Here is a 13,029-nt window from a genome sequence, read left to right as displayed (position 1 = left end):
TCTCACAATTCCACAGTAATCCTTCAAGAGACCCTTTGAGCTCTCTGGGATTGCAGCAGGCTGTGACCCACTATCTCCTCCTGAGCAGGGACACCTCTCATGGTAGATTTTGTGAGGATTCGAAGGTCATCTGCTGACAAACGCCAATGAAGGAAAAAGTGAGTAATTCACTACAATTTGCGAAGACAGAAAAATCTTGATCATAGGTTAACCTCCGTGTCTGTATCTATATCTCTGTGTGTGTGTTTAGTTATGTATGTGATTTGATTTAGAAAACTCTGTCATAAGTCTCGCGTGAACCTTGCCATTTTCGAATCTTTAACTAAGTTGTAACATTTTGATTGTAAGAAATTTTGTTGAATCACTTATTTAACTAGCTGATAATTGAGTGTAAGTAGATATCATACAATGTAATCTTGTGATTTACCATAATACCGTTAATAAATCTTAAATAGCTGCTATCTCAAAATTGTGTAAAATCTATTTGTGACAAATCAGTGTAATCAGCAGGATCCTAAATCAGGATTTGTGACAGCTACTCACAGAAGAAGGTGAGAGAAGAGCCAGTGTTCTGCAGCAAATGGGCTAACTGTTCCAGGAAAAGTCTTGTCTGGAATAGCTGACCAGGCACTCCACAGAAACTCCACATAAAGTATTAGTTTTTAGTTTCTTCTTCACTTCCTATACCTTACGAAATTCCAACACATGACACTGGCAAGAGTGAATTAAGATCCGTATTTTTTTCACTTACATCTATGACCACAGATAAGCAAGAGAGCTACAATATTTGTGCTTTTTCGTTAAATAAAGGTGGGATCTCTCAAATTTTAGGTCTTGTTCTCTTTTTCTCAAGTAAACTAAAATTAAATATTGTTGCTGATGTGACTCTCTATGAACATTTTCCTTGATCCTGCCTTATCTCTTTCTGCCCTCTCTGCCATAATATCTCACTTTCATTATTTGTTTAGCATGTTTGACTGAATCTTGTACAGATTTAGTTTCTTCTTTACTTTAGTATTAAATGAAAGTGTGCTTCTTAGTAGACACACATTGCATCAGTGTCACAGAAATAGAAAACATTACTTAGAATGTGCATGTGAGCCTACAAAGCCCTAAGCAGCTGTCCATTTCAAAAGATCATACCTCAGTGTTGCAGATGAAAGATGAATTCAAGGCAATTTAAAAGACAGGGTGACCTCAGCAGAAGATTCTGCCTCTTTTCAACTGAGTTTGTTTTTAAATTTTCAGTTTCTCTCGACTTCAGACAAATGGCCAAAACCAACAAGTTTCCCAGTATCTTAAAAGAAGTAGGAGGCTGAAAGACTTGGTAAATTTGGGGGCTTATGAGTACATGTGAAAATTTGAGAAGGTCTTGCTTCTTAGTAACAGGTAGGCAGGAACAAAGACTGCTGCTAACTACTACCTTTATTATTTGTCTTCAGAATGACTGTCAAATGCATCTAAAAATAGACATATTTTTGTTTGAATTCTGAACAAATTGTTGGAGGCTGAGAAACTATTCTGGGAGTTATCAGTACAGTCTTTCCTATTCCTACACTTTATCTTAGCATCCACACTGGGCTACTGTCGAATACTGAGCCAGAAGCATCACTGGTTTAACCCACAACGTTTGTAATCTTCTAAAGTCTTAAAAATCATAAATAGGTGATATTCATATCTAAATCATCTACTTTGCCATAACCTATTCAATGCTCAGTTTGAATATGTAAAAGATATTAATTTTTATCATTCTAGGTAGTTAAGTGATAGATGTGTAAGACAGGAAAAGGCAGAAGGTACTATGTTATAAGTGGGACAGATAAGGCAATGTGTAAAACACAAAGACATGATTGCTGCCTGCAATTTTTAACTTAATAAATGGGGGTTTTGCATCTTTGTTTGGTTAAGTAATCTCAGAAATCTTAAATTTCTGCTTTGCTTAGCTTAAGGGAGAACATCACTCTAAACATTTAAAATGTTTTTGGACATTTATATCAAACAGGAAAACACTCAGTGTTTTTCTAATTACCATTGTCATCACTAAAATACCATCATAACCAACATTAAATTACCATCAGCATTTTTACTTGAAAATTTCAAAAGAGTCTTGCTCCCAAACACTTATGTAGTCATCTGCTCTTATGCTGTGCTGCAGAGATTGGGCAGCTGCATAACTACGCAAAGGGGAAGTCAGTTCTAATGAGGCCTTCGTAACGGCACCAAGGCACCGTAACACGCTGGTGACTGGGCAGTAACAACCGAAGGCTATTCGTGCATTACATGTCAAAGCATTCCTAAAAGGTGGTTATGTAATATATGGTGGAATTGTCTCTGTTTAGTACGAAAATACAGCTGTCTCTGGAGCGGTAGATGGGTAAGAATATCTCACCTTATTTACAAAACAAAGGAAATTATAATGCTTTCTCTGAACCAAGCTTTGAAAGAACTTGGATGAAGTTTGTAAAAGCTTCACAGGATGATTGCTTCTTACAATGAGTTGCTCAACATGTACTGCTCTTGCCTCAGTTCACCTTGCCCTGAGGCTCTGCTGCTACGCTACCCACACCCCAGCCTGCCCCGGGCGACTCCTTTCCCACCTGGAGGCACCAGGGAGGGTCTGAATCCTCAAAGCAGAAAAGTCTCTGCTGTTTCTGTCACGCCCTGGCAGGGGTTGTCCAGTGGGGAACGGCGTATTGCCCCTTCTGATGGAAAGAGAGAAAAAAGAAAGCAGAAAACTGTTTGCCAGCATCTGAAATGAGGTTATGTGTCTTGTCTGTCTCAGGAATCATATTTAGAAGTACTGTGTTACTGCCCTACCTGTCTCGTCAGGAACAATTACCAATTCCTCCTCCTCAAAAGTCACTCTGGCTAGTCGGTACATTTACAATTTTTTTAATTTTTCCATAAGCAAAGTATCTTTAAGAAATGTATAAAGCACTATTTGCTAAATAGTTCTTAAATCCTGAGAAAGTATTCAAAGTTTTTTTAAAGCCCAGAATGTTGGGGGGTTTATCATTTTGGATTTATTTTTTAAAAAGGAAATGTATAACTTCATAAAGCAGTCGCACTGTCTGATTTGGAGTCCCAGCAGGATCACACAAAGATAAACGTTGTCTGGTACGTGAAGAACCTTCATGCCACTCTGACAGCCCAAGGGGATCTTTGAAAGGGCACAGCGTGACCATGGAGATCATGTTCTCCTTGGGGCTCTCCATTGGGCACACAGCAAGGTGATGTTCCACACTAACACCCTCTCCATCTCCTTGCTGTATGGAATAAGGATAGAAGAAATTTGCTCCTGCACTAGGTTGCACCTGCACTATGCCTATCAGGCTGCTCCTGATAGGAATAAACTCACTTCTATTTCTGGAAATCAGGGAACAGGGACATATTATTCCTGTAAGTGGCAGGCATCATTCCAAACTCACTCCCAGTCTCAAATGGAAAGAAAAATCTGAAAGTCACGTCAAAAAGATCAAAACACAGAGCTGACACAGCAATATTAAGTAGCAATGAACTTATTTTTAGTTTTCAGTCACTGGATGCTAAATATTCTCTAGAGCCTTCCCATTTCGGATAATCTGACACATGTAGCTCTTCTCACAGTCTCATGCTGCTGCTTGGGGAATGGGAGATGATCCTCCAGTAGAATCAAAGCTTTCACTGAAGAGAGAAGAATCTTTTTGTAGCTATTGCCTGTGCCTCTCCAGTTAAACTCTATAATTTACTACCAGAGGTAATATGGTATCAGACTGATTCCACAACTGACGCTAAGAGCAGACGACGGCAGTCTTCTCATTGAGCCTGAAGAGAGGAAGCAGTAACATGTTATGGCTCTTCTAAAAATACAAGAGCAAAAGAAGAAATCAGGAGGTCACTTGCATGCTTTTTATTTCTATTTCAAAGGTCACTTGTAGTCTCCCTCATGAATGATGTAAAGCTTATTTTAAACTGACATCTTAATTACTGGCAACGTGCCAGAGCTGGAATCTGATGAGCCTGCACTCATTCTGTGGCTGGCTGCAAGCTTCTCCCTTTTAATGTGGGGTGGTTTTGGCGGTTTGGTTTTTTTTTTTTTTTTTTTTTTGAGGATTCTGGCTCTCAAAAATGCTTGCTCATAGTCATTTGTGTGTTATTATTAGCAAACTGTTAGATTGGCCCCTTGGCACACATTTTGTAGGACCAAAATAATCTTATTGTATTGCTTCAACATTTTACTGGAAACAAAAGAGGTGAATTGACTGTGAAGCAATCACAGTAGACCTTGAATGCCTTCAACAGCATTAACTTGATCATTGTTATTGAAATTCATACTGAACAGGCTCTGGAAGACAGTATTTTTTTACCAGCTATCACATTAGTTGCTTTCTATTAGGCTGCAGTCATTAATGGAAAAGAAAAGGCTGGTACAAAGTTGCTGGGTATTAAGTGACAGATCTTATTGTAATGAAGATACAGAGCTGGCAACAGAAAAGAATATGCTCTATCAATCAGGTTAGAATTTGATGCAAGTATTGCCATACACCCATCACTTGCTCCTACAGATGGTGGCACAACTGTTCATATAACTACTATCAAACAAGAACAGGAAACAATCTGGTTGAAAAACAACCATGCAAAAATCTTACCACATCTCTTTTTTTCTTTTTTCTTTTTTTTTTCAAAAACAGATCATGTTTGGTTCATTAGCTATTGCACAAGCACAACTATGAAAGTGATACGCTGCAGCAATACTAGCAGCAATACCACAGCCCAGATTTTACACTAACATGACCCCTAATATACCAGGATACTAATTAATCACATATGTACCATTGAACAAATTTATCCTATGTCTGTTAGCCACCTAACAGATTCACATTTGTAGTGCACTATCATCCTGACTAAATCCCATTCTGACTAATTTCCTCTTGCAATCTGCATACCTTCATTGCTTCAGTTGATAACACACTTTAAGTTTCAGCGTGAAAGCAGATAGTGAAGAGTCTGTTTATAATAGGTTTGCAATATCTTTTAGAGCCTTCCAGATAAGATGTTTGACAAAAAGAGTAATGCTTTCAGACAACAGGTCCTCAGTGGGTGTTTTGTTTGTAACTGTCTATCCTGAAATTGCTCCCAGCACGGCGCTGCTGTCCATTAAAAAATTTGCAACATTAGTGTGTACCCACAGCTCAGTGCAACTCCTACAGTGACTGCTTTATTTATTCACTCCAGTGTCTATGAAGCTCAGATTATCATTTAATTCTAAAGAAACTGCATACTGTGAATATTTCTAAGAGAGCAACCCATTAAATTCAATATTTATTCAACTGCTCTGATTTGCCTGCAGTATTATGATTCTCTTAAGAAATATGGCTTTAGTTCTTGTTTTCCATAATTTGTTATAACATAATAAGTATCTAGTTTCCATCCACATCATTTAGAAAGGAACTTACAAATATAAATCCAGACACACTCATTGGCAATTGAAGAAAAAACAGTCTCTATTACAGAGGCAGGCTTTTAATCAGATTTTGATACATCTTTACAATCACTTAGAAAAATGGGCAGGTAGATACATGCACGTTTTGTGGTAAGTATGTTTTTAAAAACTGATGTATCTAATATGCAGGATAAGATAAGGATTACTACACATAGAAAACAATCAAAGCAAAGATGCTAGACTGAGAAAATTAAGATATTCTTTTTCCAAGTATACTGCCCATTTATCCATTCTGCTAAAAGTCTATTCAAATGAAAGATGATTTTAAATTTACATGACAGATCATATTTATATACATTGATGCAAAATGCACAGCCTGAACTTTGGGCCAAAAAACCACCCACTGAACTGGAATTTGGGCCTAAGGTTGGAGTACAGAACTGCAACTGTGCATCCGCTGAGAAGCTGCCGATTAAAACATACACTTTCTACACACTAAATACTGTGTTATTTTCCAGACAGTGCCCTGGAGTCATATGAGAAATGTGCAAGAGCTTATTTAGGAATTTCTTTTAAGTTGGGATTTAAGATTTGAATGCATTTTGTGAATGCATAGCGTCATCAAATAGGGTCAGTTTGTAAGCTCTTTCTGCTTTGAATACAGCAGAAAATAAATCAAGAAATCTCTAAGTGCAAAGAAGATACCACTTTTGCCTGCCTCAAGTAACTCTCTCATGCACAACAAAAAATAACAGGAGGATATATCTTTATTTTTTTATTTCTCCAAACTTCCAATATTTGCCTATGACCTTTCACTTTCCATTGCAAAATGAAAAGCATGGCAGAACACAATAACTAACCAAATAGAAGATAATGTTTAGTGATAAATCAAAAGAATATAGAGGATAACAGCCAAAAGGCAATTTTAAAATTCCATTTGTTCTGACCATATGCCATAAAGACATAAAGAACGTACTAGGTAAAGGCTGTTTTCCTTGGAAATACTTATCATGGGAGATGTTTATCAAATGAAGTTATTTCTTGACTGAAGACCAAGAAATGTAATTGTTTTCTAATCTTGCTTTAAGTCATGAGCAGTGTCTTGAAGAAGTCCCCAAAAAGGTTACTGTTCAAAGGTTGTAATGAATACTATCAACAGAAAAGATCCCACCAGGTTCTCTAGTCAAAATCTCTACTTCTCAACAAGATAGTTTACCTACTCCCTTATCTCTCTATGAACTCAAGGAGATGAACCCTAAATGATGTTTCCAGCACTTCTCCTTCCACTTTTAGAAACATAACATGCTTGAACTTAATTCTATTATTTTTATAATTCATGACAGTCATGGCTATCAGACAGTGTCTGTCACAGGTGGTAAAACTGTATTACAACATAACTCTACAGCTACACTATTTTTCTAGTTCATATGCAAACTCAGCAGCAAGAAATACAGAAGACAAGGGACAAAAGAGCAGGAAGGGCATAGAGAAAGAAAATCCTTTCCACTCCTCTTCATCTAAAGTGAGATGTGCAGACTAATCCTTCTCAATTTCAATTTGCAGTATACACTGTAAGCCAAGATCTGACGGGGAAGATGATTGACTGGTGCTATTTGGTTTCCTGACTGCAGGAAGTTATACACAGGCCACAAGAAACAACCAGTCATAATGTCCTCTACAAACAGAATTTAGCAGAGAAATATCAATAAATGAACAAGGATCAAAACTCAGAATGGTTCTAAACAATTACACATGAAAAAAAAAGGATTAAATAGAAAAAAGGACAGAATCAGCAGTTACTTAAAAAGATTGACTAGGGAAATTAAAAACAATCAAGAGGTAAACTCATAAAGTGCTAGAAGATCCAGAGGGCATACTCATTGAGGATCCCAATAAAATGAGGGATTTCTAGGTAGCAAAGACATTAAAATAGTGGCAAATAACTGGCAGTAAAGATTTCAAGCACGGGCTGTACAAATCTTCTGGAGACCCAGAGACACATTCAAGCTGCAAGCCCACATCATCATCCCATCAATGCGATTGCTATCCACACGAGCTAGTTTACAGCTAGCATGGCCACATCAATCAGCAGTACAGTCAGATCCTCAGTCACACAGGCTGCCATCTGCTCGCGGTGTATCACAAGCAACAGCATATTTCCACTGACACACTGTGTGGGTGCAGTCCCACATTCGAGCCAACACGAGGCAGGGCTGCCGTGGCCCCCAGCTATCTTGGCTGCACAGTCCTTGGCCGTTGCATCGGCATTGGCACCCAAGCGATCGCATCAGTTCAAGGAGCTGCTGTAGACAACAGCAGAAGCAACACGTTTTGCATGGGATCAGCTGCCCGAGCTGGCTCGCTGCTCCATTACAGTAACAGCAGCGCTGGCTCGAGGGAGGCACCAAAACGATGTGGCTCAAGTTAGGAAGGTGGGACTGTGGCAGATCTACATTGGCTTAAATTGCCATGAAACTCAACGTGCAGCGACTAGCCTCAAATCAGATGGTATCTAGCCTCATATTGGTCACCCAGTCCATAACCATAAATATCCATAGGCCAGCACTGCCATCAGGGGTAGAAATCTCTTGCCTCTTAGTTCCCTCCCAATGCTGGTCCCTTCTTTGTGCTGTCACAAAACACCGTTATGATCAGAGATACGATCATCGCAGAAATAAAAGATGGGTACTCCTAATGTGGGTAAGTTCCCTATCCTGTTTCACTGAGCAGCTGCACAAAAGCATGAAGCAGCAGACACTGAAGGCTGGGCAGACCTTCTCCTTTTGGCAGTAATGCTGATTCAAGGCAATTTAAAATTTATGTTAAGCTATGTCCTATCTATGATATACACTTACAAATCCAGATGGAATTATCGTAATAACCTACCTAGATAGAAGGTAGAGAAATACTCTGTAGTCAGACTAGAACATATTCCCCAGAAGAAAAATTCACATTTTGATGAAGCCGCAACCTATAACAACTTGTTCCACTGATTGTCTACCCTTTCAGTCAAAAAAAAAAAAAAAGTGCTGGCTATTTGCCACTTAAAAGCGCTGGACCTTGCAATACATTTGCTGGACTGAAGGTTCTGTCCTTCAAGTCAAATTTGAGCAAGTCACCCTCTAATCTTCCTTTTATCCTCTCAACCTTCTCACTATTTTTTCCAATTTTATCATCAGTTTCATTACTTTTCCCTAATCTCCTCCAATTTAACAAAATCATTCCTCAATTTTGGAAGCCGGAATTGAAAACATTATTGTGAGAGTATTTGTTCCAGAGTTCAGGAATTAAGGTAAAATGTCCTCTTTATGGGGACATTTTACATTTACCATTACATTATGGCAAAATGTCTACTGAATAGCGTCCATCAAGACGCTCAACTATTTTTCAGAATAAGTGCTTCAAGAGAAGTCTGTATTAAGAGAAGTCTCTTAATGTGGCTTTGCTTGTTCGTTCCTTGACATAACAGCTTTACATTTGATTTATTGAAACAATAGTGGCTCTCTCTCTATCTTAATAGAATGAGACAGACTAAGGAAATGGCCTATCGCTCATGTGCTTCGAGGTGTTCCAGTAACCATCCATCCTGCAGTCCTACCAATATAAGAATATAGGACTAGTCCATCTGGACCAGCGATGACACACCTAGAGTCGGGTGTTTCAAAGAACGGTGCAGCTGGCAGGGGTGAAGCAATGTTTTCCATGTTTTCTACTTAGCTCTAAATCTTAGAGACAGCCTTGAGCCCTCAGATGCAACATTTTCTACAACACAGTTAAGACAACAATACATACTTTTATATGTCTATATATTTACATCTAAGTTCTCAGTGTCAATTTAATCCAGGGTCATTCCATTCCTTTCAGTCAGTCCACACGCAGTAAGTTCCCCGTTTTAATCACATCTTGTGTACGAAAGCATTTACTGTCCTTTTTTTTGACCATCTCCTACCTTTCCATTTCACTGACTCGCTCCTGTACTGAGACAGACAGGTCCTGCTTCTCTAGAATTCCTGTTTTCACGTGGGAGCTCTTCAGCACAGCTCAGCTAATACTAACAACAGCCTGTGCTTCCACTTACTTTTGACAAGACACGTAGTGTCGCCGCCCCAAGGAACAATGCCTTTTCTGCAAATTGCTGAGAAAATTATATAATAAGATTTAAAAATTGGTCTGAAGATGCAAGGGAGTATTTTTATAATATTGAAAATCACTGACCTCTCAAGTATTTCAAACATGTCAGCTTTCACTATTTTTAGCCTTTTTTGACTGAAATCATTGTAGACATAAGTAGACAAGACATTAATTTCCACGACGATGTAAGCTTTGATGTACTGAGTTCTACACAGCTCTAAACAGTTGAAGCGATTAATAGCAAAGCTTACAAAATTGCACTCAGTAGAAAGCTAAAAGGAGAAGTCAGAAAGCCATTATCAGGAAGTCAGTAGGTGCATCACGTAACTTACCAAACAGGCGCTGATGGAAGAGAAATTTCCCAGCTATCAGTCCTGTGAGAATGGCAAGCAGCCACAGAAACACCTTCAAAAATCTCCAGCCTCCTCCTTCAGGGTATTTATTTGTTACAAAGGAGAAACAATTACCAACAACAATAACATTGGCTTCAGTCTGACTGTGAGATACTGGGTCCTCAGCAAATATTAAGAAGTTAAAGAAGATCACTAAGTAAGCCACGACTAAGCGAGACCACGGGTGCTGGAAGTAGTAGCGGAAGTCTTTATCCATCCTCAGATGCTGCAGAACTGTTCTTTGCCTGTATGTAAAGACACAAATGCACAATGTTATATATATATACCCAACATTCTCAGAGCTTAGGAGATACCTGCACATTACAAAAATCAAATCACTGTAACCTTGTCATCAGTAATCTTTAACACTTCAGACTTGACTAGCAATGAAAGTTTCAATCAAAAGATGCTGCTAGATCCAGGTAGAGAAAAAACTGTAATTTCTGCCCATTCCAATCTAAAAACAACAAACAAAGCGTATATAAATTATAGTACAGGATTTTTAGTCTCAAACATTTCTATGCTATCTCTTTAAAATTACAGCTCCATAATGGGGTATTAAAATACAGCATGTAAAAACATGACAGGCTACGTGAAACTCAGAGTGCCTTTCCAGCCACATTCCAAAAAATACAACACAGATTTCACAAATGTTCATACTAAGCCTAAACCGAGCCTTTCTCCTTATAGGAGAAGGATGGAACAAGCCCCTAAGTCCAGAGAGGTCCTCTACTGACTCATCTCCTGCAAGCCAACAAGCGCATACCCCAACAACATCAGAAACTTGTGTTTACATGAAGGAATAACGTGATGGAAAAGTTGCTAGAATTAATCCTTGCAGGTCAGGCAAGTCTGTGGAAATCTTTTCATTGGCTTCAGGGAGTACACCTATAATTAAGCATATTTTCAAAAATGGAAAATAAGAGTGCCCTGAGCACAGACTGTTTTGTACAAATACAAAAACTGTATTTTGAAACTTGCCTACTTATGAAGTACTGCTATGGAAAAATGCAGCTGAGCATGGTTCATGTTTCAGTTGTTTGCCATTTGATTTCTTTTTCTTTTATTCACAACAAATTAGTCGTTTCATCCCGTTGAACCACTTTCTATGCACAAAGATACAAGGCCTTTGTGTTGTGGAACACCGCAATTATTCAAGGGACACAGAGTGTAGGAAGAAAAGAAAAAAAAAGAGTATCTAACAATATTGCTTGATTATTACAGCACGATCCTTGAAGGATACGGTGTACTTAACCGAACAGTACAGATTTTTGCAAATGTCATATGCCCTGCAGGAAAAAAACCACACAAACAACAAACCCAAATCGCAGCAAAAGACCTAAAATAACCAATCAATTACTCATTCCTTCTTGGACTTCTAAGTATCGCTTTGCAAACCTACCAACAGCTTGAATTCCAATGTCTCCCTTTAGGTAGTTCCTTCAAAATTATTTAACTCTATAATCCGATTTATATTTGTAAAATTACAAGGAATCCTGTACCCATTAAATCAAAAGGATAAAAGAACCTCTCAGCAGATTCAGACAATGCATTCAGAAAATAATAAAACTGAATACCGTCCCATTATGCATAACTTACATATGAAAAAGAGAGTTTAAAGTTGGCACATGGAAGTGTCAGCCCTCTGAAAACTTTATGAATAAGGTGATTTAAAGCTAGGGTCATTGGCCCAATAAGAAAATAGCACTTTGGCGAGATTAAACTGCCTTTAGAGCCAAAAGGATGCCCAAAGCTATTTTATGTTCTCCTTTCCTCCCGTTAACGGGAGGAAAAGTTTGGGTATTTCCTTACGTGTATGAACCACCTTAAAGCCCGCGTGGAGCTGGAGATAAACAACTATATGTCCCGGCATTTTTGGCAGCAGTCGGATACCCGAGAGTTATTAGACACCCAGCTGAAGAGGCAGCTTCCTAGGAAGCGTTTTATAGCATAAGAAGCCGATATCGGCAATAGCAGCAGTGCTAAATCGCTAATAAAAAGCCTGCTCTTGACTGCCTCAACGCCAAAAATGAGGGTGCCGAGAAAGCCGCGCACCACACGCCCATCGCAACCTGTTAAATCGACCCATTTCCCCCTGCCCCCCGGCGCAGACCTGGGGACCCGCGGCCGCGTTACCCCGCGCAGCTGCGGCCGCCGCCCCGCCGGGGCACAGGGCCACGGGCCCCCGCAGCGCCGCCGGGCCGGGGCTGCCCGCCCGCCCTCTCCCTGCCCGCCTGACTCACCGCGACGGGGGATCCGGCGCCGCCGGCGCGGTGCTGCTGCGGCGCGGCTCCGCGTCTGCCGCGGTGCGGCTGTCAGCAGCGGGCGGCCCCGCTCCGCTCCGCTCCCCTAAGCTGCGCTGCGCGCCGGCAGCCCCCCGCAGCTGCCCGCGGCCGGCAGGGCCCCCCAGCCCCTCGGGCGCTGACAGCGGCGCTGGCACTGCCGCGGTGTCCCGCCCCCCCGGCTGCCACGGGGAGGGAGCGGCTGCGGCGGCGGCGGCTGTGCCCCTCCTCTCCGCTCCGCTCCGCTCCCGGGCGCGGGCGAGCGCCGGGGGAGGGAGTGCGGCCGCGCCGGCCCCGGCAGTGCCGCAGCCGCGGCGGCAGCGGGCGGCGGCGCTGCGGCAGGGTCCCGGCGGCCGTGCGTGTCCCCGCCTGTCCCTACCCCGGAGCCTGCCAGCGAGGACCCGAACCGTGCGCGTTATGCCCGCGGGTGTTTGTATTCCCCCTGGAAAATGGTGGCCTGGGAGCCACGGGGGCTTATCCAGCCAGGGGAGGTGAACGAAAGCGGAGGGACACTCAATTCCCACCGGCCAGACTTCAGCATTGAGTCAATTAGCTGTAGAAAATTACAAATATGGGAAATACGGGGTCAGATGTGGAGGCATACCACCCCAAAGCAAAAGCACAAGGTTGGCAATAACAGCCAGATCACTCAGGAAGATTTAGGAAAACCCTCATGTTTGGGAGGGGAGGGAGAGCTATACCCATTTCACTTACATGGGAGGGGGCTATCGTGAGGCCACAGCCCATCTCCAGGGTACGCACACCGTCGGTATTGTCACTGTGTCAGGCAAAATGCCTCTGT

The 13,029-nt window shown here is 41.2% G+C and overlaps 1 protein-coding gene across 1 annotated transcript in view; it reads right to left on the bottom strand.

Annotated features, from left to right (window-relative positions):
* Positions 1–12,401, bottom strand: part of TMEM117 (transmembrane protein 117) — a 232,029-nt gene extending 219,628 nt beyond the window's left edge. The window contains exons 1-2 of the mRNA XM_075745154.1: positions 12,189–12,401; positions 9,886–10,190 (exon numbers count right to left, since the gene is read on the bottom strand). Of these exons, the coding sequence (XP_075601269.1) occupies positions 9,886–10,162 (277 nt within the window). The 5' untranslated portion in view covers positions 10,163–10,190; positions 12,189–12,401. The remainder of the gene's footprint in view (positions 1–9,885; positions 10,191–12,188) is intronic.
* Positions 12,402–13,029: the final 628 nt, after the last annotated feature.

Source organism: Balearica regulorum, chromosome 1 (assembly GCF_011004875.1).
Source record: "Balearica regulorum gibbericeps isolate bBalReg1 chromosome 1, bBalReg1.pri, whole genome shotgun sequence".
Classification (NCBI taxonomy): domain Eukaryota; kingdom Metazoa; phylum Chordata; class Aves; order Gruiformes; family Gruidae; genus Balearica; species Balearica regulorum.
This window is presented reverse-complemented; position numbering and strand designations above follow the sequence as displayed.